This window comes from Stegodyphus dumicola, chromosome 3 (assembly GCF_044657685.1).
Source record: "Stegodyphus dumicola isolate Sdum_Otavi_A_Nest chromosome 3, ASM4465768v1".
NCBI classification, from domain to species: domain Eukaryota; kingdom Metazoa; phylum Arthropoda; class Arachnida; order Araneae; family Eresidae; genus Stegodyphus; species Stegodyphus dumicola.
In genome coordinates, this window is record NC_140770.1 from 205,400,127 (window position 1) to 205,427,382 (window position 27,256).

Below are 27,256 nucleotides of genomic sequence, written 5' to 3' on the forward strand. Positions count from 1 at the left end.
CCAATAAATACTTTTATTTTTTATGTTTTTTCTGTAACTGCGTCCTTCAGAAATTAAAATATTCACATTATTTTCCGCTCTCGACGTCAGGACGAAAAATTTAATAAAAGTGGGGGAAGTGCAAGAGGTAACATGGTATGCCTTTCAATGACCAACACCTCTCAGTTTCAAATCGTCTTCTAAACTGGAGTTTAATTTGCCATTCAAAATGGTTTTGACTCAATGAACACTGACCTTAAACTCTGAATTTTTAAGCTTTACTCAAAGCAGCTGTCATTCCATTTGACTGCGTCGTAATTTTATTGAGACTCTCAGGAATAGATTGATCAAGTTGTACTGTATGCAAAATTATTACTTTAGCTTTCTTTTAATTGCATGAAAAATGAATCAAAATGATTTCGTGTATAAAATTATATATATTATTAGTTTTAATAATTTTCGACAAAAACGTATTTTATCTGTCTATCGCATTTTAATCATTATTATGGTTTACTGTCCCTTAGAATATCAATACAGCTAAAGTTTAGACATAAAGCCTGGGTTAACACAGAATTATTATTTTTTTGTAACAAAATTGGTCATAATCCATATTTAATCCTGAAGACAAAAGGAGCCTATATATCTGTAAAAATGTGGTCACAGTTATATGCCTTTTAATAATCTAGTAATGAAAAAATATTGAATGGTTTGTTTTGTTTGATTGCAAAGTATATGAGGGCTGTCTGCATGAGGGAAAGCCTTCTTGGAGGTTTTTCTAAGGAAACCTTTCTCATATACAAGTTACACATGGGGATAAAGATAAATCGCCTATGCAGTCAGCCCGTTGCCCGGAATTCGAACTACGGACTGAACTACCAGTATTCAGCGACTTTACAGCTCGGCCGCTGGTGATCCCAACCCCCTCAAAAATATTTAGAATAAAAAACTTTACTACTTGCGATAAATTTGAAATGAAAGAATAATAAACATTGTCAGAAGAAAAAAAAAATGGGAAATAATTTGTACAGTAAATAGGATTTTTGAAGTAAGAAACATGAAAAATCCCCTCACAGGGACTCTAACCTGGATCTCTCGAATACAGGCCGAGTGTGCTAATGCTACACCAAGAAAAGTGGAGAGAACTAACATATTCTAATTCAGAAAAAAGTATATAAGTATACTTATATACCAATTCAGAAAAAAAGTGAGAAATGCACACTTGTAGTACTTTAAAAAACTGTATTTGTATGTGATAAATGTTACATTCAAGCTTTTTAGATGATAAATGCTTAAGATTAATTAATTAAGATTACTAATTCATAATATTACAGAACTCTCCTTCAGATAATTCCCTCATTAGTATGATATGAGAGAAACATGTTCTGATTTTAAATAAAGTAAATCAAATCGCATTTGCGATGAATAGAAAAGTAGACTTTTAATGCCCTGGAAATAGTTCAGTTATTTAAAATGAGAGTTTGCACCAGACAGTAGATGTAAATTCATTTTTGCTGACTGTGCATTTATGGCATTAAAATAAACAGCGTAAAATTGAAGCATGGTTGAGAACATTCTACAAGGTCACTTGTACGAATAAAGTTGCAATCTCTGTTCCTTATATATATTTTTTTAAGCATACTACTTTCGAGTAGTGTGCTTACGGCATGAAACCTCTTGCCGAGCTTAGCAATCCCCCCCCCCATCCTGTCAAAAACTTTGTTCAATAATATCTTCGTAATCTAGCCCTTGAAGAATATCGTATTCTGTAACAAGTATTCTGAAAGGCAAAAAGCAAGCATTAAAAAGCTTCAAATAATTTTTTACGCACTTTAAAGCAGAGAAACGTAAAATGATGATTAGACATTAAAAATGAACGCATAACGAATTTTACCCCTCCTTATTGTATTGTGTACTGTGAAATTGGTAAGCATGTTCAGCTGAGTTGGATAATTCGTTTCGAATCCTGACGAGGTTATAGCTGATTATCCACGCTTCTTGCTCTGAAAAACATAATATCTCTGCAGTGACACCAGACAAAATGTGTTAATGGTAATAATTTTTCACCATGTGGATTTCGAAGATCAGGTCTTTTCCATTCTCCCAGTCGCTATTTAAGGGGAGAAGTGTATAAGAGTTTCCGTCTTCCCCACTGCATGATCTCGTGGTGTAACTAGTAGCCTCATCGTTTGGAAATCGAATTTCCGTGGTTGGAATCTCAGAGTAACAAATACCGAAATACAAGAAAGCATAGCTGGTTTTTGTTTTTCTTGATCAAAATTAATTTCTAATAGTTCTACAAACTTCGCCTTCTGTGCCCAAAATCATAAGGCATATGTCTTCCATTAACGGACATCAGAATTCTCAACGCACCATCATAATTACACTTTACAATGAGCTCTTTCTGCTAGCAAATTTAGAAGGCGAAATTAAGTCTTACATGTAAAATTGTTGGATAATTGTTGAGAATTCTGATATCAAGACTTATGTCTTAAGATTCTGGACACAGAAGGCGCAGTTTGTAGAGCTATTAGATATTTAATTTGATCAGGAAAAACAAAAACCAGCTATGCTGTCTTGTATTTCGATATTTGTTACTCTGAGATTCCAACCCCGGAAATTCCAAACGATGATCGATGATGATGAAAAAACGACAATCATTTCCAAATGATGTTATCCATACGGTCTACGCATTTATCATATCACTATTTACTTTGTTATTACTTTATAATAATGTATTAATTGGAAACATTTCATGGATAATTTTAAAAGCTTAGAAACCTGAAGTAAATTTTCATATAAATTAAGATAGCTTCAATGTCTTCCACTTTTGCGGCAAAAATCCTTTCGTAAAGTAGGAGGGAAGTATAAAACTTAAAGACTATATCATAACATAATGTAACCAATATTACAATGTTAAATTATGTATTAAAATTTATTCTGAAATCATTAATGAAAAACTAATTGGTTGGTAATTGATAGATACAAAAGAAATTAATTTTTGTTAAATCATTATATTCTTCGCAAGTTTTAAATATTGCGACAGAAAAGCTAGCCTTTCTAGTAGTCGAAGTGAATGTACAAGGTTTGAAAAGAGCAGCTGCTTTCTACTCCTTTATTAAATATACAGAATAATAATTTACCTATGAACTATGACAATATAAGACTTATGGCTATCCAGCACTGAATTAAAATTTTGAAATGTTTGGGGTTTCGATTAGGCTAAATACGATTTTAAGGAAAGCTGTTAAGATTGTTCTAGTGCAAAGGAGACTAGTGCAAAAGGACTGAGATATGACATTTCAATGATGTCAGAATTATTTTTTATGTAACCGCAATAAAGAAATTGATTTTGAAAAACAAAGCCAACTTCATTGCGACATTACATTTATGTATTGCAAGAAACGTTGTTAAAGTTTGTCATCATATCAAATTCAATTTTGCTCACTTTTTATTCTCAAAAGAAATTGCAAAAATGACAGTATCTCCTTCATATTGAAAGTGGATTTAATGGTGAATTAGGACAAATTACAGTATCATTTGGTTACCTCTTTTAAATAGGAATTTTAAATTCATCATTTCTTATAATAAGTTTATCGTTTTGAAATTAGCATTGTTTAATTGACAGGAATTATAATTGATTAGTAAATAGAATCATTTAATTGATTAGTAAATAATCAAGACTAGGAATTAGTAAGTAATAATAAAATACATTTTTCTTCTATTGTTCGGAATTGGATTTATTTTGTTCACTTCACTAAGAATGAATAAATTTATTGAATTATTTTAAGTTTTCTCTAAAATGTTAAATATACTTATTTTCATCGATTTTTTAACGTGAAAAAACATAGTAGCGAAAAAGGTCTTTAAAATTATATGGAATATTACTATAATCATTGCTTTAAGACCGAGCACCTTGAAAAATAATCCAAAGCTTTTGTTAGATATTTCTGTAATTGTTATATCCGAAGTATAAAGGAGTCGTGTAAACATTAAATGTTAACCCAGAAAGAACTTTATTCGTTATGATTTGAAATAAATTTTATTTATGGTGATTCTTGTTTCTTGCTGGTCGAAAAGAAACTTTTTTTTTTAGTGTTTTGGAAATGAAATTTATTTTTGGATATACACTGCATTTCAAAAGTGGCATCGATTTTTTTCGTATCAGCTTTATTTTTCAAAATAGACGTAACTACTTTAGATATTAATTAATAGGAAATTTAATGTTTATAACGGCTAACTACTTTGCTTAAGGTATAGCATGGATAAAAATTTGCAGTGATATCTAGAATTATATATCGCAGCATTAGGGCATACAATTGAACTCAAAATATAATTATTTCTTGTGTATAATTTTTTACACTAGCAATGCACTTATCTAGATTTTATGCAAAAGAGTTGGAACTGTCATCTGTTTATGGCCCTAGAAGTAAATATTGCACAGTGTTTCGAGAGTAACACATTTTACATATAACATATGATATCAAAAAGGCTCGTACATTATGATGTAGAGAAAAGTAGTAAGAAGAGAAAAAATTGATTCACATAGTAGTTGGACATTATACATTATTCGTACTTCTCTATTGATGTATATAGCATAACGTTTCCTATACAAGCGAAATTACGCTTAAAAATAGCTCAATCGTTATTCATAATTTTATAATTACTAACCACTGACAATCCTACGGTATATTTTGTTATAATTATTTATAAGGTTGTAGAGACATTAGTTTTTTTTTTTTTTTTTTTTGATACAGGCAAGATGTAATGCCTTCATCGGGAATCAAATCATGGACCTCTCAATTACGCGCTGAGCGTGCAGACCACCACACCTTACTATTATACACCAGAGAATAGGGGCTCTGTTGCTTTGCAGTCTAGCAGACTGCCTTACACGGATTAAAGCCTCTGCCACAAAAACATGCCAAGAAGGCGGGAGAAATACCTTACATACTCCCCCTTTTAAAGGGCGACTGGGGTTTTTAGGGGAACCAATCGCCGAATCCTGGGTGAGGAGGTTCATCATACACCACCCTTTTTAATTCTGCCGCCACTGTAGAGACATTAGGTATTTTTTGGAAGCAGATTAAGTTGAAAAATATGCAACGTCTTCACCGGGAATCGAACCACGTACCTCTTAATTACGCGCTGAGCGTGCAGACCACCACACCACAAAGGCATGCCAAGAAAACGGGAGAAACACCTTAGAAGGTAAAACAATCTAATCCTGCCAGGTTTGCAAAATATTCAAGATTCGTAAACTCAATTTCTCACTTTTTTTCATCATCGACTCTTCTGAATCTCAGTAGTCGGAATTTCATTGCGACGTTTAGTGAAATGAATTATTGTTCCCGATCTAGAAACAAAGTAATTTTTTCACAAATTATTTCAAGACTTATTACAAATTATTCATTGGTTATTGTGATTTTATAATATATTTGTTAACAGTCTTCTGCTGAAGTAATTGCTACAAAACGGTATTTTACGTTCTTAAATAGTCAATTTAAACAATTTTCTGTAAGCATTATCCCATAGAGATATAACTGATAAAAATTATTTGTTAAAAAAAATTCTCGAAACCATTTTGCTGGAATATTGCTTCAGGTATACCTCTGAGAGATCATTAGTACATTTAAATAAGAGCACAATTAAAAAAAAGATTGCTATTGAATAAATTAATACCTCAGATTTAATTTATACTTTTTGATTAGACACCACTTTTTTAAATGGCTGCGTGGGTGTTTTCATGGTTTTTCCCATATGTAATGCGTATATGAATCATTTTCCATTCGAAAGTCCTCCACGAAGGCATCTCTTTTGTTTGGTATATAGCTCTAGTGGACTTTTCCATAATCAGCTTAATCGAAACCATTTTACAAAGTATGAGCAAGCACTTTTATTGACGTAAATAACACCTTCATTATTCCAATGAGACAATTCAATTAATAAAATTATTCATGTTAAGTATGCATGCAGTTAGCAATTTATATCTTGCGTTTTTAGTCGCTTTGAATAAAATCTGGGTTTGGACATTTTGAGAGTTTTCCCTTTCAACAGAGAAAAATTAAAGAGAAAATTTGCTTAGGAAACCAGAATTGTAACTAATGAATATTTTAATAAAATCTGTTGTTCACAAACTACCAATTAAAATTATTTCATGAAATATCTATATTTAAGAAAAATAAAAGAGAATTGAATTAGTCCTTACAGAATAAAATTATTGAAAATAATCATAAAAGTGATTTTGATCACTTTTAACGTTAAATATCAACAACCATATTCTATCTGCACACTTATTCAGAAATAAAATTTGAAATAAAGGAAACTAATGGGAATTAATCCCTACTTTTGAGTAGATAAAACATACTGTGTGATATTAAACATATATCGTATGCCAAAGAGGAAAATAGTTTTCTCCTTAAGAAATAACCTTGTAGAGACATTATGTATTTTTGGAAGTAGACAAGATGAAAACTTAGCAATGCCTTTGCGAGGAATCGAACCACGGACCTCTGGAATACCGGCCCAGCGTGCAGGTCCACTACTCCACGAAGGGACGCTAGGAAAGTGGGAGAAATACCTTATATACTCCCCTTTTTAAAGGGCGACTGGGGTTTTCAGGAAACCCATTCGCCAAATCCTGGATGTGGAGAAACGTCATCCAACACTCTTTTAGTTCAGGCGACGTCACTGTAGAGTCATTAGTTTTTTTTAAAATTTATTTATTATTATTATTATTATTATTATTATTATTATTATTATTTAAGTAGGCAAGATGAAAAATTAGCAACGCCTTCGTCGGGAATCGAACCAAGGACCTCTGGAATACCGGCCCAGCGTGCAGAACCACTACATCACGAAGGCACACTAGAAAAGTGGGAGAAATACTGTATAACTTTATAAGCTAAACTTGAAACTAATCTCGAACTCAAAATGAGGGACAATTTTCTTGTCTCTCATCTTTTTCTGGAGCTTCACATTTTCACAATCCATATTAGTTTCTCTGAGATCCCGATAAATGAATCACGCAAACACTACCAGTTATTTCGATAAAAAAAAAGTCGCTTAAATAAGCAGTTTTTAAAGCAGTAGCATGTAGTGTATGTGTAATTAATACTTCCTTTTTATATATACAGTTCAATACGAAATGCTTCTATTCAAAGTTCAAAAGTTGCAGCATTCACATATATGCGAATGAAAATATCGTCTGATTCTTAATATGGAAGCTTAGTTTATATTCTAGAGATAAATAAAATAAGAGACATTGCACCGCTCGAAATGCAGCCAGAAATTTGATAAAAACGCGTCAAGTATTTTGCTGTACTGCTTAAACTGAAATTAGGAATATTAATTTTCTCTAAAATTCAATACTGATGATTAAAAAAAGTCATATAATTTGCACTATTTTAAGCAACTTTCCGATATAGTATAAAGCTCTAGATTAATAATGAAAAATAAAAAATTGTTATTGATAATGGGGGAATATTTTGGGACCAAAGCTTTAGGTACAATAACATAAGGGATAAAAATAATGTATAGGATATTAAATGATGAACTTGCAATTTATTATCGACTTCCTCACTTTGTGACCTTGTATAACAGATAGTACGTTCAGCTAACATATAAGTAAGCTTGTGTTTCAAATCCTGGCAAAGCATAGCTAGATTTTCACGTTTCTCGATCCGATTGCTAGCTTAAGTTAATAACTTCTATTGTAGTGAAAGAAAGCTCACCATGCTGCTTGTTTCTGTCGACGATCACAACAACTCCTAGGCCATTTGCTTTTCAATGATGATAAGGGACGACGATAAGGGATCACGACTATTTGAAGAACACAACAAAGTGTTTTGTTTAAGAGAAATGTAATAGTATAAGATAGGACGCTTATATGCTACCATTATTGTGGAGACAAAAAGGGCGATAACTCGGAGACAGCAGAAATACCGTTAGAGAAGCATAGTTTGAAAAATACTTCAGCTGCAGATTTAATAAATAGCTTTAGCTTATTTAAATAATAATATAAAAATTTCAAACATACATACATATTTAAAAATTCAAGAAAATATTTCTTCTGCCGGGAACAATTAAAATGAAAATACATCCCCGATCAAAATTTAATACTGATTTATGCAAATACTAGTGTATGTTATCTTTTCATCTATTAAAATGTTATTGAAATATAGCTTTTGCCCACAAATATAAGAAATGAAAAAATGTACGGAATAGAACGTTATAAACAAAATGTACCTACTGATAATGTTGAGTTAAATATTTAGCCTTTTGTATTCCAGGGAAACAAAGCACAGCATGAAAAATGACTCTGTTCATATAATAATAGTATGCATTATTAAAAAGTACCAAAGAAAGTAAAAAATTCTTCGCTTTTTTATATCAAATTATAAAATTTACATTGAAAAAATTTAACAGACATTAAAATGTTTTACGGTATTTCTCACGCCTTCTTAGCATGCCTTCATAGTGTAGTGGTCAGCACGCTCGGCGCGTATTCAAGAGGCCCGTGGTTCGAGTCCTGGCGAAGGCGTTGACCATTTTTCATCTCTCTTTGCTTCAAAAATATCTAATGTCTCTACTATGCGATGAAAGTAAGTTGTCTCAATATGGATTAGAAATAAGGAGGTTAAGTAAAGAAAATAACCTGTTTCTGTTATAATGTATTTCTCCTGCCTTCCAGCATGCCTTTGTGTTGTAATGGTCATCATGCTCGATGCGTATTGAAGAAGTCAGAGGTTCGAGTCCCAGCGAAAGCATTGCTCATTTCGATTTCCTTGCTTCGAAATAACCTAATGACTCCACGGTGGCGCCCAGACTAAAAAAGGTGGTGGATGATGATTCTTCACCACCAGGATTTGGCAATTGGGTCTCTAATCCCCAGCCACTCTTTAAAAGGGAGGTATATAAAGTATTTCTTTCGCCTTCTTACCATGCCTTCGTGGTGTTATGATCAGCACATTCGGTGCGTATTCGAGAGGTTCGAGTCCCGGTGAGAGCATTACTCATGTGTTCCGTCTCCTGCTTCCAAATATCCTAATGTCTCTACACTATGAGGGAAACATATTCATCTTAATGAGTTAAAAAATAGCAAATTAAATAACACTTGTAAAGTAGATTACAATAGCAATTAGTGACACAGTAGAAGTTAGTTTATAACTATAACACAAAGCATGGCTAGAATTTTGCCCTGTTAGCGAAATAAAAATTTTAGATTCTTTTTTTGTGCAGAATTTCATAACATAACTTTCATTCAGTAAAGTGATGGTCAAGAGTTTAATTTTGAATCTCGCTGCTAGAAAACTGAGATACATAGAATAATTTGATGTTGAAACATTCTATCGCATTTAGTATAAAGAAATTATTAAAGAGGAAGAGTAAATTTACTGAGCAAAATATGGTAGTTCTTTATAAAATTATCTAAACGGCGATCTGCATCCCGCTTATTGACCGTTTTATTGCTAGAGGCTTGGACGTTCACAGCTGGTACCAAATTTATCTTATAATTGCACCATATATTTTTTCCATTCTTGAAGTTATATAAACAACGTCGTTTTTGTACCACTTCTATTCGAAATATGTTAGAGTTACGACAGCATGTTCGGATAGCAATTGAAATTTACTCGATTTGAAATTAGTCAAAGCAACAACCATAGTTTGGAATAGATTCCCAACAGAACTGTATCGGTCTCAGGTCCCTTTTTGTGAGGAGAAAAAAATGCGTTTCCTGAAAAAGACAGCCCTGTTTCTGATCCTCCTCCAAATCGATAGGGTTTTATTGAAAACAAACGCCAGACTGATGCTCCTGTTTTACCGAATTTTAAATTTTACATTGGTATTTTATCTTCCACCCTTATCTTTATTACATTGGTATTTTTATCTTCCAGTTTGTCAAGATCTGTATTTTAGAGTGGGAAAACTCTCCAGTTTAGACAATGCGATTAACCTCGTTTAGAAAAACCACCCAGGGTTCCAGATGATTTTTAAATTCTGCAGAATTAGTTTTCTTAAAGAAATGATATTTGATTATTAATATTGATTCATTATTGTCAATCAATCATCCAACAATTATAATGTGCTTTGAAAAATATTGGTGACTCTCAAATGGAATTACTGCCTCTAAAATTTACTCACTGCTATTTCTTCAATACTTCGAAACATTTTCACAGTATTCTTATCTTTGATGTAAATTCACAGTATTTGATAAATATCTAACAGGAAAGGAAACATTTTTAGTACTTTAACATTATTTTTATTGTCATTTGAGTAAAAATAGAAGTTATCCATTCCTTCAAACTGAAAATCAAATCCACGAAAACGATTCTTCTCACGTTTTGGATACAGTGTGTTGTAAATTTTCTAAAAAATGAAGATCCACCAGATAAGTCTTTATTCCTTTTCCATAACCATGAAATAAAATTTATAATAATTATCATTTAAATTTCTTTTAGCAGTCCTCGGTGTTATCGTAAATAAAACTCGCAGAAAGCGCTTGTGTAATACATTGTATTATAACCATATAGGGAGGAAATGGAAACACACAAACCTTGCCTCGATACCGCAGAACCGAGGGCTATAGTGACATGACCAAATAAGGTTAATCAAAAACACACTCGTCCTTAATTTGACACCGCATTAACGAAGACTAGATAGTATTCTGACCATATTTGGAATGCACATGTTCACTTCGAACAGCAGTAGGGGGAACTAGCTTTTTCTGGCATGTAAGCGTGACCTCAATTTTTGCACAAAGATGCACAGCCCATACACAGTTTTACACAGAAATAAACTACTTATATTCACACCGAGGAAATAGCTCGGATTTGGCTCATAATTGGTTTCTACATGGATCCGAGGTCCCTGATTGCGATTCTGGCAATATTTCCAACCGAGGATGTCCTTGGTTCTTCGAAAGTCCTCGGTCAGAAGGTGTGTATACATATTTCCGTCCTCGATTTACACCCTAGGCGAACACACATACAAAAAGAAGCAGCAGAAATTGCTGAAGAAAAAGATACAAATCTGACATGACCTAATTGGTTCATTTATGTATCTTTTATTGCTGGATATTACTGTATCTACTTTCTGAGCTGTATATACAGGGTGCTTCATAGATAATGGGACAAACTTGAAAGGGGTAGTGGAGCCTACTAAAACATGCATTTTTTTTATAGGAATGTAGGGTCTAAAGTGACGGGTTAAGGCAGGAACGCAAATCATTCGCAACTCTGATGTCGAGCGTGATGGATGAGTTTACGCACAGGGAAAAAGCTGACATGCATCTCATGTATGGTGCTGCTAATGGGAACGGCAGAGCAGCGCTACGGTTGTACCAGGAACGGTTTCCGAACAGGTGTATGCCAAAACACACAATGTTCGAGAGGTTGCATCAGTCTCTGTGTGAGAACGGTCATTTGAAGCCACCTCTGACACTAGGAGTGGAAGAAGTGCGCGACAACCTCGCATTGAAGAACCCATCTTGAACATTGTGCATGAATCACCTCAGACAAGTACAAGAGCTATTGCACTTCGTTTGCAGCTGAGTCATTCCACCCTATGGAGAGTATTGCATGAAAATGGTTTGCATCTGTACCATTTGCAGAGAGTGCATGTTGGGGCTATTAAAGATGCCATCCTGTGAGAAAGTTGCCTCGTCCGTGAAGAGCACATCTGATGGGAAATCCACCTGCGCCGCACGCTGCTGCAAGAACCAATGACAGAAATGAACTCGAAGAAGGTAATCTGTCTCTTGCAAGGCTTGGACTCTCTGCAAATGGTATGGGTGCAAATTTTGATGCAATTCTCTCCAAACGGTTGAATTACTCAGCTGCAGACCCCATGCAATAGCTCTTGTTCCTATTACTGTTAGTTTTCCCTTTTTCAAACATTTATTGTGAATACTGTATTGCTGCAAAGAAGCACTTTGCATTGATTTTGTACATAAACGCATCTTCCTCTTGTGTCGTTTATTTGCGTTCCTGCCTTAACCCGTCACTTTAGACCCTACATTCCTATATAAAAAATGCATGTTTTAGTACACTCAACCACTCCTCCAAGTTTGTCCCATGATCTATGAACCATCCTGTATACTGATCTGTATACACTGATGCATATATCCTTATATATGTATATATACTCATATATATATCCTGGGAAGGATATATACATCAGTATATATAGAAAAATATATACTGATGCTATCAGCCAGAGCCAATTTAATAACAATCCTGGAAAATTACACAAGTTGGCTGGAAAGCATGTTCCTCGGTCCTTGAACTGGAAATTATTGTCTAAAATTTCAAAAGACTGGAAAAACACTTATTGGATATACTGATGCTGGTTGGGCATCTGATGTTACTACTAGAAAATCCTGTATAGGTTATCTATTCAGACTGGCTGGAAATCCCATAACTTGAGAATCACAAAAGCAACAAACTGTTTCATGATCAAGTACTGAGGCTGAGTACATCAGCCTTTCAGAGAGTGCTAAAGCAATTTATTTATGTCATTTTCTCAAAGAATTAAATTTTAATGCTGAGTATCTAATCATTATATATTGTGATAATCAAGGTACACAGAAGCATATGAAAAACTCGCTAGACATCACTTCAGGCATGAGATTTATGAGAGAAATGAAATAGATCTTAAATATGTGCCAACAGAGAAATTTCCTGCTGATGTGCTAACAAAAGCATTGACTGCTTCAAACATTCTAAGGGCTGTAAATTAACTGGAATGACTGTAAATAATGAATGTTTATTTTTCAGCCGCCAAACATCAAAAGGGAAATTGTTGGATTATAATATCTGCTGTTTAGCTCAGGATTTCTTAAACTTTTTTCATCGTGACCCCTTTTTATCACTGAGATTTTTTCACGACCCCCAGGACCCCATAATATTAAAAAAAAAATTTGTGGACCCCATAAGTATTGCGCAAATCCGACAAATGCTTTGAGTGAAACATTCAGTTTTTTTCACTTGTATTGTAATATACTATTGAAGTTTTAGGTAATTAACTTTAATTTCTAATTTTAAGACATAGATCAATGTGAAAATTTTAAATAAGTAACAGATGAAATGACAGCGTCACATGCAAAGTAATGAAAATTAACATTTATATTATAAAAAGAATGCGTTGAAACATTTTCTTTTTTTCTTTGTCTGTATTGTCTTATATTTATCTATTTTCAGATACATTGTGTAAAAATATTTAGTAATTGTAAAATTATTGTAATAAGTTAAAGAAATATCAAAACTGCTGAAATTTTGGCGACCTCCCTACTGCTGGTCCCGTGACATCCAAGGGGCTCGTGACCCACAGTTTTAAGAAACCCTGGTTTAGCTTATAGCTCGTCCTTTCCTAATGCATGTGTAGTTCACCCTTATCAAGGCATGCTGTGATGATGCCATCTATTTCTTCTGCTGTATGTATATATGTATATGTTATGCTTCGTTCTTCTGTGTGTACTCTGTCAGTGTCCATCTATCTAATTAAAATGTTGAGTAATATTATAAACTGTCTGAGCTCATTTTTCCTTCAGTAAAGTTAAAAAATATACATATAAAATGAAATCCCAACATTCAGAGTGATCATAAGGTTAAAACATTTTTCTAAAATCAAGTAAATTCATCTAGATCCTCCAAAGTAGAAAAAATGAGTTATGTTTTCCATTTTATTTTTTATTTAGTATGTTTAGTTAGTTAATTATTTAGTCCCCCCCTCCAAACACACACCATTTCAAAGCTTTGTGTCCAGTTTTTTGCAACAACAAAAACAAACTGCATCTATTAAAAAAAAAAATTATATGTGATTTTAGAACTATTACTTCCTCATATCTGCTCTTAGAATTTTACTCCTAAAAGTCTGCATTCAATTTTTATCCAATTTCTTTAGTAAAAGATGTTTAAAACTACTAATTTCTAGTTCTTTTATATATATTTCCTAAAAAATTTACTTTAATGTCTTTAAATCTACCAAACTGTTGTGTTTTCAAAATACTATCATCCTAAGCTTGAGTAAAAGGTCCTTTCAATATTTCATACACTTGCTTCATAATCTTGCAGGATTATACAATAGGTTATACAATATTCACAGTTTCACTATGGTGACTCTTCCAGAATCCGTCCTTTCACATTCCAACGCAGTGTTAGCATCACTTTCCTACATAGCAGCTATTGTTTGAATTTCTCGGGTACTGGGGAAGGTGGATGTTTCCATTTCATTCTTTTCCATTTGCTCTTGAATTTACAGACGTGCTCCCATGTTTCATCAGCTGTCATGATTTATTCCAAGGTTCTGGGATTAGTTTCTTAATCTTGGAGAAACTGGGTAGCCACTGCAACATGCTGCTGCTGATGCTTTTCTGCAAATTTCTTGGGTACCCACTTTGCACAAACTTTATGGTACCCTAGTCATTATGCAGTATTGCATATGCTATTCTGAAACTTATGTCCAAGAGTTCTACCACTTGTGCTAATATGATTCGTTGACTGTCCCTGATATTGGGATCCATCCATTGGACATTTTCTTCTTTTCAGAATTTTTTTGAGTGTCTACTTCAATTTTTTGTTTGGTACACTTGGGCATTGTACTTCAAAGTGGTCCATCTACTCATACACCTTTTATTGAGTCATAGTGCTCCATTCTGGATTAAAAAACCAATGGTGAATGTCTGCCAGCTTGACTCCCTCTGACCAGAAAAGTGCACTGCTGTCTTTGTCCTCGATGAGGCAATTTCAGTGGTGTATCCATATTTGTTACCTCTTTGCTCCAACACACAACTTAATAGGTACTTTAAAAGTACATGTGGTGATGTCAGTTGCTTATTTCTGCAAAAACACAAAATTGCTTTTGCCTTTTGATTTACCCTGATAATTCGTCAATGAATATATATTAAATATTAGTTCAGTTGGCTGCAGTATTGCTCTTTTACTTATTACTCTAATTGATCAAATTCAAAATGTTGATAAAATAATTGTTTTCTGTGTTTGTTCATTGTGTTTTAAGTACAAGTTTCCATTTGATCAATAAAATCTTAATAAAAATCTTAAAAAAGAATAGATTTTAATAATCGTAAAAAAATAGGATAAATAGGAAAATATATTTACTAAAAATAATGATGTATGTGGCTACTTGTTTATTTGTAAGCACTTGCATGATAAATGTCATTACAGACAATATCATGCACGCAAATTCCATGCCTGTGTTAGAAATGGCATCATTTTTTATCACATAAAGATTATAAATGCAAAACTTTTATTATTTGTTATCAAAGCTGTAAAGCATGGTTTTGTTGAAGTGGCAATTACATTTGAGGAAGGAAAAATTGCTCATGAATTTAAAAATATTAATATAGACTATTACAGAAGGATAAAAGAAATAAATTTTTGTTTATCATGTGTTAAAATCTGCTATTGTTGATCCTAATTATTTTTTTTAGTTCTGATTGAATGTACTGCTCTAGCAGATATAGCTAAAAAAAAGTACAAATGATTGTTATATAGATTTTTTTTTAGTTTAGAAGTTAAAAATGCATGGTTATATTATTATTACACATTTGTGCATAAATTTTTGTATAAGTTTTTTTTTTTTTTTTTTTACCTGTTTTAGGATAGCCAGACATCACAGGCTAAATATTCAAAACTACCTGCCAAAACACAGTTAAGTTCACCACCAACTGTGCAATCACCATTACATTCAAGTAATATGTATTAGTTGCTGCAAATATTATTACAACTTTTAATTATTAGTACTTTTTGTATTGTATTATTTATTTATTTATTTATTTGATATTTTAGCAAGTGAATGAGTAAGGGTCAAGTATAGTGTTTTCTAGAATTGACTTTTTAAACAATAAAGATGTTTTGTTTAAATGCATTTTGCATTAAAAAAATTGATGTACTAAAAAATGCTTAGTCATGAAAGAGAAAATCAATAAGGAGAAAAAATGAAGTAATTAAAATTATATGGTTATCAAGATTTTTATTGAGCAAAAGTAGGTCCAGGAATGTGACACAACTAGTATAGTGTATAATCCTGTGATGTCAATGAATGAGGATATTGCATTAACATGGGCTTTCACAAATGCCAAATATTGTCCTGTGGAATTTTCAGCCAGTTACTATGTAATTGCTCTTCCAATTTATAGATGAAATATGATGATATAGTTGAAATGGGCATCCTAACACATACATAGATGTTCAAGCATTCCATGGATTCATTGCTCTATATAGATTAGCATTATTCTGCTGAAAGATCATCTCATATGGACATAATAACATTAGCAGTTCTCCAGAATTCCATTGACTCACAAAACAAGAATCATAAATATTAACAACTTACGGCGATTATTAACGTCATGCAACTTATTTAGTTGAATACTCATTTCTAGATGGCTGCTTTTGATATCTTCTAATTCTTGCAATAAAATATTGGCACTGATACCTTAAATGCATGATCAAATCACATTGTTTGATGCCAGGATATGCTTGCTTGCTTTTTTTTTTTTTTTTTTTTTTTTGTGTGTGTGTGTGTGTGTGTGTGTGTGTGTGCGCCACAGAACTCGGTACAGCTCTTCCAATTTCAGATGCACATGGTTTTACAAAATGTCTCAACTTTGACATTTTCTCAATTTTTGACGTTTTCTTTTCTTAGCCCACAGAATGCCACTTGATAAAAAAAATCTAACAATGTTTATGAATTGCCATTACATCAACTTTTATAATAGTACTACTGATTTTATAACAATACTGCTGGATGGATATTAAATCATACTTTCTTGGGTTTTTACACATTAAGATTATGTCCTGCAGATTCATCACATTGCTGATTGTTGAAACATTCTGACAACTTTATAGATAGTTTCTGTAGGTATGATAATTTGTGTTATGTTGGCCAACTGGGAATCAGTAATATCTCTAAGAAATGATGAAAAGATCCTGATGTTGAATATAACATAAGGAGAATATTTTGAGGAATCGGCACACAGAAAGTATTTTAAGAAATTGCAATAAGAATTAATTTGATATTTATCATTCTAATAAAAATTAATCAAGACTTTCAGAGTGATCCTTATATTAAATTAGTAAAAAAAACTTTTATCTGTGAAACTTTATAATCATATACAGAATGAATTGCATATCTTACTAAGGTAGTTTACAGGTAAAAGAATATACAGATTTTTGTAGAATATGATGAGACATTTCATCAAATGTAAATATAATATACTTTAAATGATATTTCATTTTTTCTATATGTATTATATTATGGAATACCAATATTTAAAATAGGTATAAATTTCTAAATATTTATTACATATTCAGAATAATGCATTTTATGTGTTTTGAAATGTTATGTAACACTGTATTCTATATATATTAGGTTATGAAGGCAAAAGTGGGTTTATCATATTGAGCCGAGTAGGTAGCTGTTATTTATTTGTAATTATAACATATGTTTATTTTATTTGTTTAAAATTAACAGTTTATATTCATATTTCAGGAGAAGTATTCAGAACATAATTCATTCATAACACATTGTAAATTCAACTCTTCTGGCACAGCTGTAGCTAGTTCTGATATGGATGGTGTAATTAAGTATGTATTATATTTATGACAATTTGATGACTTTATATTCTGCTAAAATTAGCTTTGTAACTGAGAATGTTTTATGAAATGTATTGGAAACTCTAGAAACTACATAGTTTTAGTTCCCCTCATAAGGTAGCTGTAATAGCTTGTTGACAATTTTAATATTATTTGAAACTAATTCAATCCAATTAAATTTTTTTAATTAAATGTTAATATTTTAAACATATTTTTCCTTGAGACCAAGTTGTGGCAAATCAGCATGCATTTTAAGTAACATTTATCAAAATCATGAAATGCTTACTTATGCATTTTATATTGACAGATGGAAGATAAAAATCAACATTTTTGTTCTAATTCCTATTTTTATTTTCACCACGGTGGCAGAGCTACATGCAGACAAAAGATTTGTGCTCTCTGTATTGCTAAGGCACTAGTAGTTTGTATTGCTAAGGCACTACATGCCAGGACTTGTTTGCAAAATTTCTTGCTGGTGATCTTCCAGTTCATGACGCATCAAGTTGGGGCAGACCAGCTGAGATTGAAAACAACGAATTGAAAGCACCGACTGAAGCTTATATTTCATAACCGTATATGAATGTGCTGATAATCTATACTCAAAGAAATATTGATGACCATTTGATGAAAAAACTTAGTTTTAAACAAAACTTAGTATTTGTGTCCCACATGAACTTAAAGAAATTAATTTAACACATTAACATATGTGATTTGCTTTTGAAATGAAACTGAAATGGTGTTTTTTGAAAAAATGCTTTCTGCTTGTAAAAGCAGGTTATTTTCATCAATAATGAGTACAACAGATAATGGCTTAAGTCAAGTGAGCCAATTCAAACAACATCAAAGTTGGTATTCATCAAAAGAAAGTGTTTTATCTGTTTGGTGAGATTATAAGAGAATCTTTTGATATTTCACCAAAGAGCAAAATATCAATTCTAATGGGTATTATCAATAATTAACAAAAAGGTATTTTCAACAGATTGTAACAAATAACAACAAAAATATGAGTCATTCGGCTTTGTCATGTTCCATCATGAAAATGTCAAATGGCTTACATTTTTAACTATTTGTCAGAAATTATTAGACTTTGATTCAGATGTGTTATTATATTCTCCTTTTAATTCTGACATTGCACCATCAGATTACCATTTGTTGTGTTTTGTAGAAAGTATTTTTGCATAATGAGATCAGAAATTCATGAATCTGTCAGAAAAATGGAAAATTCATATTAACAGAGTTGTTAATAATACTTTATTGATTACAGTTATTTATCTGCATTAAAAAATTATTTGAATGAAAAAATGAAATTAGCGTCTGAATAATTCATTAAGTGCTCAATAGTTGATAATAAACATAATTGAGAAGGACGACCATAATTTTTTGTGTTTATTTTTGCAGAACTTTTTAAATATGCTGCTCAACTGTTATAATTTTTAATGTAATGTATGTTTAATGTAATAATGTATGCTTTCAAACTATGACATCTTTAAAAATTTTCTTCACTAAAAGTAATTTTGTAGCCAGAACACTGAATATAAATAAAGTATGAGGTAACTGATGAATGTAATTCTGATAGATAATCAGCTCTATCATTAATTAATGTTTACTAGCTTTTGAATACATATAACTTATTATTGTAGTGCATATGATGTAGATATGATGAATGCAGGGACAAAATTATATAAATGAGTTCTCTGTACAAATATCTGAATATGTGGCATATTCTTCTTCTTAAAAATAAGATTATGTTTTGAATTAGATTGCAGCATTCAGTATATCCTGTTTTTCACTATCTATGATTCAAATAGTTATATATATAACAAAGACTGAGCAATGAAAGTGAAATGTGTGGTTTTGAGATTCACTGCAGGGTCTCCAATATCTTCAGTATCACAGATACAAGTTATAATGGCGAGAGTTATTCTGAGTTATATTTCTTGCAGAACAGTCATGTATGCAATGCTGACAGAGAAAAAGATTTCCTCATTCTGTTTTTATCCAAAATGTGCCAAAGTGTTTCAGTAATGTTCAGATCATGTGACTGCATATATTCAGTTCTACTTTATGGCTATAGCTCATATCATATCCACTTTTTTTTGTTCATTTAATATACTTTGTCACCTATTTCATTGTATATATTAGTCTAATCATTTGCAAGTATTTGAACCACTGTATGCATATGGTTTGCTGCAACTGATGAGGTCATTAAGAGCAATTAGTTAATTTTGAAAGTGCCATTATAATTTGGCCTAAATCATCCCTGATCTATATCTGTGCTTCATACTTGAGGGGAAAAAAAAAAAAAACTGGTGATGAACTTCTGTGAGTTTCTTCACAAATTAAGAACACAAAAATATCAAAATTCAAAGTACACGTATTTCCAGATATGGAAAGAAGTTTAGATTACATTGCCAGAAATATGAGATTTTTCATCTGGGTTTAATCTAATTGATGTTTTTCATTGATGATGTGCTTGAGGGTTGCTGTAGTAGCCCGAATATGAATATTTAATTTATGGTACTATTGACAAACAGTTTTGTGGAAATAAGTGAGTATATATTCGCTCTTTTAGTGCAGCATTTCTCAAACTTTTTTCAAGTTCAGGTTATTTTATTATTAGTTACATTATTATTATCTGTTATATATAGATATATAACAGATAATAATAATATAGAGATATTACCACTTTTATTAGTTACAGTGTTCTACAGACCAGCTCACTTTTCCCCTTGAAAAAGTAATTTTGTAATATATGTATACTTTTTACTCGTATGAGTATAATATACTTTTAAAATGAAATTCATTTAATTTTATATTGGCAATAAATAATTATGTTAATATTGACCTACCTGAACTGATTGATGCTGTCAAGTTATACTTACAGTTTGGACTTCCCATTAAATGAGAAAAGGGCTTCATATGTCGATTTTTGAAAAAGGAGATGGGCTGGAATGTTATAACTATTGAGGTATTACGCTGTTAAATGTGGCATTTAAAATCTCCCATATTTTAAAAAATGGTTATTACCATACACATTTACAGTTATTGGCAGCTACCAGTGTGGATTTCAATCTGGAAAATTTACTATTCATGAAATTCACTCTATTAGACAAATTTTGGAAAAAACTGTTGAACATAATGTCGATACTTTTCACCTTTTTATTGATTTTAAAGCTGCTTATGATAGCATATACCGTAAAAAGCTGTTTGAAGCTATGCTGGAATTTGGGTTTCCTTGAAAATTGGTTGATCTATCTAAAGTGACTAAAAAGAGTGAATTACTGCGTTAAATCATGTCTGATCTATCAGAGGCATTGTACACTAAAGGTGTTGAGACAAGGTGATGCTCTTGCAGGCACATTTTTTAATATTGTACTTGAAAAGGCTATTAGAGATGCCAGAATTACAACTAGGCATAATTTTTCAGAGATATATACAAGTACTAGCATACACTGATGACATGACATTTTTTGCAGAATTAAATAGGCGATTGTGGAGACTTTTATTTCTCTAGAGTCTGCAGCCAGAGACATTGGAATAACCATGGCAAAATTTATGGCAGTAATAAATAGAGCACATAATCCTCTTCCACTGCAAATAAATTCTCATACTTTTGAGGGCGTTGCTCAGTTTACGTACCTCAGTACTATTATTTATAATGATAACAATATTAAACTTGGATTTGACAATAGATTAGAGCTAATAGATGTTGTCATGGTTTTTAAAAAATTTATTAATGTCAAAATTACTAAACTTCAAAGACAAAAATAAATCTTTATACAACTCTAATTAGACCTATCATATTGTATTGTAGTGAATGCTGGCCATTAACAAAAACAGATGAAGAAAGACTTCAAATCTATGGAAGAAAAATATTCCAAAAAATATATGGCTCAGTTAGAGAAAATGATAGATAGAAAATTTTGTTTAACCTTGAAATCTATAAAAGAAAATTGTCTGAGTAATCAAATCTTATCGTATCTGGTAGCTTGGGCATATGTTTAGATATGACAACTTGAACCCTCTTAAAAAGATACCGGGAAAAGAGGAAGATCTTGCACAAGGTGGGTAGACTGTGTGGATGCTGCTCTCAAGACTTTAAAAATCATTCATTGGAGGACCATTGTGACTGATCAGATCCAATGGAGGAAGCTTGTTGAGATGGCCTTGTCCTGTAATAGACTGTAGTGTAACTGAAAAAGAAGATTAATAATTAAGTTAATAGAAGAAAATTTATATTCATTTTCAGTAATCCAAAGCTGTTAGAGTTTGGATAATTTTTATTAACTAAAAATTAAATAAATATTAATACTCATGTTAATGGGATAGATGAGTATCTTGATTCTTGCACAGCTGGTTCTGTGTTTGGATATATCCTGATGAGCTTGAGTCTTAGATCAGCACATATAGCAAGTCAATTTTGTTACTTTTTTTAGTTATTTAAGTTTAGTGATAGAAACTCTTTCTTTTATAGAAGGAAATAAAGTTATAATTTTTAAAGCACTATTGTACTGTTTGCTATATTCCATTTTCACTGGTAATGAGTCCAGAAATCAACCATACTTTATGTTGAAATTTCATTTTTAAGTCTACTTTCATTCAGTAGTTGAATTAACTGTTCTTTTTGACAGTTTGTTATTTTTAATATTATGATGAAAAAGATCATGAACCCATGAAAATTTGCTCTATTTACCACCTGGAAAATAAGTTTTAATAGTGACCACAGCGTTTTGAGATGCAAACGTATGCCAGTGCATATTTTTTTTTTTTTTTCCGATAATGATATCATTTTCTCTTAAAAAAGATTCCAAGGTTGGAAATAATGAATACTTTCCCTTTTCTACACAACTAACCTATAAAATAAGTTTCCTCTCAATCTCATGGACATTGAGAAGAATCTGAGAAATACCTTGTAGACAGAGATTTATTTCATCTAGTTCTGGGAATAAAGATGTCCTATATGTCATTTAAAAGAAATGATATAACACCTTAGCTCATTTTGTTTGCAGATTACAGCATTTTCTATCTTAATTCAAAGAGCCTTGTGAGCACCTTATCTTGTAAAAGCCAACAAACTTCAGAATGAAGGAGAAGCTGTTTGTGCTTGCTACCCATGTCATCAAAATATTCTGCTGTTCAGTGGCTTTGTTTTAATAAATTTGATACTCTTTGTGCTATCTTCTAATACAGTTTGGAATTTAGATGACGTAACTTTAGCTGCCTAAGCTTCTCTGTCAATAAATCAATCTGTCCAGGTTACATTGGGTTCCATAGTTCTAAATTTAGCTGTAATTCCATTATGCCTAACGACAAGCAGCATATTGAGCCTCATTCAAGCAAAAGCTTACACATTTTTTCCAGTGAATTTGCATGTACTTATTTAGGAGTTTAAAAATTTGTTCTATAGCTGTACAGTTTGGCAGAGTCTTTAAAAAGAACATATCTCCATGAATATTATCAAGTGTACATTTGAAATATCTGTTGGGTCATCAATCTGAAGTAAATAAAGAGGACTAAGTCATCCTCATTTTATTCTACTGGTTATTCCATATTCTATGTTATTAACACTTAGCCTGTCGAGTGATTTTCTGCGAATCTCCTTAAAACTGTCGCTAGTTTTGGACCGAACTTCCCGTAAAATGTCGCGAAAGTAACCCTAAACCTCTGAAAATTGTCAAGCAGTTCTTTTGTTATTTCCCATCCCTCCCAGAATTTTACTTCAATGATTCTGCTAAGTGAGATTGATTACTAGATATTGTTCCGTAGATGTGAGCTGTCAAGAGAATTGCAAAAGACTAGACTCTCTGTGATGACCGTCTTAATGCCGCAGGGTACAGCTGCGAAACTTAAAAGTTTCCTTCCCTTAAACAATCTTATCTCTTCTCTTCTCTACATATAATAAAAGAAAGAGTCTGTCTGTGTGTGTGTCTTTCGTTCGCGCTGAGCGTAAGCTAATAGACCTACGGCTACGAAATTTGGTACATAGGTGCATCTAGACAAGAGCCAGTGCACCTCGAAGCGATTTTTTTCGAAACTCAAATTAATTTCTTTTTAATTTTATGTTTCGTGACGAAATCGTGTCATTTTGAGACATAATGGGCTATAGGAAAGAGAGATTTTACTCTACACACTCCATTTTCACATCGTCATGAAACGTAAGCACTTAGCTATTTTACGAACTTAAAATAAATTTCGTGTTTCAATAAATCGATTAAATATGAATTTATTTAACAAAGTAAGCTTAACTCCTTTTCAACGGGATTTTTTCTAAAAAGTTTATTTAAAAAAATGTACAGTTTATTTTTCTTTGATTTTTGGACACGTTAAACTTTCATTCTTGTGAATGCTTTCACAAAAAGAATTTTGGAAAAATGATAATATTTTGTATTTTTAAAAGATTTTTTAAATGAAGCTTCCGAGTACACTTCTCACATCTTTAAAAATGTGATTTTGGCAACAATTTTCCTGTCTTATTGTTGTTGATAGATTTTTGATGAAATCACATTATTTTGAATAGTTTCATTCTTTTAGAAATGTGGGTTTGGGAACAATTTTTCATCGTATTTCTTATGTCACTGTTTTTAAGAGATTGGCATATTTCATTGTCATTTTCATATATATATAATACATTTTTATTGATTTTTTTTTCCTTATATAAAGTTGTTCTGCAGAGTAAAATTCTGTGCGAATTTTATGTTTTTTGAGTTGCTTTCATGTTATTTTTTGCTTATTTCACTGTTTGTAAGATATTGAAAAGTTTTGCATGATTTTGTTTCTTCAACGAAATTGGTTGGTTAATTTTTTATTAGGATAATTAATATTTGTATTAAGGACTATAGCTTATTTCATAGTAATTTTTTTTCTCTTGAAAATATAAGATAAAATATCATTAATTATACTTTGCTTTTCAGAATTTTTTGTTTCTGTATTCTTTTATGTTATTTATTGCTCATTTAATTATTTTTAAGATACTGAAAAGTTTTGAGTAATTTTTTTTAGGAAACAAAGTTCTTAACCTCCTTTATACCATTTCAGTTCTTAAGATTTTACAAAGGGAAGTTGGTTAATTTATTTATTAGGATAATTAATATTTTTATTAAGGGATATTGTATTAATATTTGTATTAAGGGATATATTATTTCATTGTAAATTTGTTATACATAATAACTTCTTTGTATGAAGTTGTTCTGCAGAGTAAAGTTCTACGCACTTTTTAAATTTAACGTTTGGTGTTCCCTTCAGCCATTTTCCGGTACATTTAAAAGCCAGACAAAGGCTGGCAGCGAAGCTGCTAGTTTTCAAATATTAAATTAAACCTGTTTAAATTGTTAATTATTACACATTTTTAACCTAAGTAACCTAAATCTGTATGTCACTGATTATCACAGGAATTTCAATGCAAACTGATTAAACTGCTATCACTAAAATTCTATTCTGACAAATTTCTGGTGCAACTTTCATTCCTTCTGAGATATTGCTGAAACATTTGGTATTATTTCCGATTTTCTGTATTTTTGTCATTAATTAAAAATCTTTAAAACTTTCAGCATTTTCCTATATTCTTCAACTGCATGCAAATAATAATTATTTTAAATAAATTTTTTTGCCTTAATTATTATGTAGTTTTAAGAGTAATAAACGAAACATTTGGGTGTTATTTAAGGGTGATAATATTAATATTAAATTTGCATTTTACTTTTTTATATACATTTAAGATATTCAGAAAGGGAATTATAACTTGAAACTGTTTTCAGTATATCATAAATTTATTGATTCAAATTAAAAATTCTTGCTTTCCTGTCCAAGAAACACTAGTAAACTTTATCTGAAATAGGAAAGATGAGACATATTAATAACAAACAAAGCAATTAATTTGGAAGACAAAAGAACAAAAATCAGCATTATATTTTCAAATATAACGCTGATTTTTGTTGTTTGACTTCCAATTTAATGTTTGTTCGGCCTATTATTGTATCTTAATTAAACAAAGCAATGTTGTTACTCATTAGCTTACAATATAATTTATTCAATATGGTATTTTTGTAAAGAAAGAGTGTTGCTGTACATTTGGTAAAGTATAAATAAGCATAGCATTTAATAATTATAAAAGTTAATTATTATTTAATAATTAATCATAAAAATATGAATAATTAAATATTTTTTCGGAGATATATTTTCCGGCGATATTTATTTTTCTAGGGATCCCAGCATACATTTTTGAAGCATTATGCTCTAAATAAATGTCTTGTTTGAACATAGCATTTATTATTGACAAATCTCCAACCAAAGGAAATACCTTAATAGGGAGGATATTTAAACAAAAATTTTTATTAGAATAAATATTTTCGTTATTTTAATACTACTAATAATATACAAACATTAATTTAAGTTCACTATAGTTGAGTGAATAAGATTGCTGGGTGCTGTTAGTTTGTTGTTGGCAACCGAACAGTTTAGCTGCTTGTGGTCTTTATGATTTTCTCGATGCGCAATGTGAATTCAAGCCAATTTTATTTAGAAAATTACCCACGAAGGTGTTCTCTTAAAGCAGATAACCCATTGCTTCTTAAAAATTGTAAAAATATAATCTGTGGATATTTTTCGTTATACGATAACACGAACAAAATAATTTCCTATACAAAAACATATGATCAGCGCTGTTATTGCCCACCGTTTAATTAAATGCATCCATTTTATTCCTTTCAAATAATTTTCCTTTTTCAAAGAAAGTTTGATTTCAGTAAAATGTACTATTTACAATATGTCATTTTATTTTGCTCATTTTTTATGCAAATATTCAAATTCAGATAGATGTTGCATAATTTCAGAAAGCCAACTAGTCTCCAAGCGGTAAGATAGCTGAGCACCGGTAAATTCTAGCGGCTGCATGGGAGGTTTAAGGGTGTGTGGAAAAAATGTCACTCGGAAAAAAGGGAAACGGAAAGAATGTCCCCGGAAAATAAGGAACAGAAAAAATGTCACCCGGAAAATAAGGAACTCCAAAATCTCGCCAAATAATGTCGCCAATCTTAGTTGGGGAAACATTCCAAATTCTAATTTAACTGGCAGGGTTATAGCGGATTCTCTTGAGGGAGGTTTTAAGGGTAAGACGTTGAGCTGGCTGCAGCCGAGCAAGGTCATTTCGATGGGAGGTTTTACCAACTTGCCTGTGGGAAAATCGTATGTTCTCCCCTGCGTTTGCTTCATCCGTTTCATTTAGGAAATCGACCGATATCACCCGGAAGGAAAGAATTCATGAGGAGTGAATGTTTATCCTCTGTTATATCAATGATTGCAGCCCTTGAAACTAAATTTCATCCATCCCTAACTGGAAGTTAACAGTTTGTGTCACATTAAAGTGTTGATAAATGAGGAACTGTCAGTAAAGACGGCACGCGAAAGCTGCTTGTTTGCAGGACTAAATAACTTAATAATTTGATAAGCTGTAAAAATTTAAACAGAACTATTGCCGTAGTATAGTCTGTTATATTTTATTATGGTTTAACAAATATAGCAATAATATTATATTATGCATTCCTTTATTATTTAATCTATCCGTAATATGAAATATAATTTTCTAAACACTAATGATTAAAGAGACTTTGCTGCTAGAGGACTATTCCTTTTGTTTTGCGATTTTACGTTGAATCCCTATAAATGGTGAATCA

The 27,256-nt window shown here is 31.6% G+C and overlaps 1 protein-coding gene across 8 annotated transcripts in view; it reads left to right on the plus strand.

The window, feature by feature from the left end:
* Window positions 1-27,256, plus strand: part of LOC118196257 (WD repeat-containing protein 91) — a 151,213-nt gene that overhangs the window by 65,739 nt on the left and 58,218 nt on the right. For 6 of the 8 annotated variants that reach the window (XM_085813797.1, XM_085813796.1, XM_085813795.1 and 3 more), the window contains exons 8-10: window positions 15,595-15,688; window positions 17,365-17,402; window positions 17,485-17,579. In XM_085813797.1, coding sequence (XP_085669923.1) covers window positions 15,595-15,688; window positions 17,365-17,402; window positions 17,485-17,579 — 227 coding nt within the window. The remainder of the gene's footprint in view (window positions 1-15,594; window positions 15,689-17,364; window positions 17,403-17,484; window positions 17,580-27,256) is intronic. The other 2 variants (XM_085813791.1, XM_085813793.1) reach the window with 1 other exon arrangement.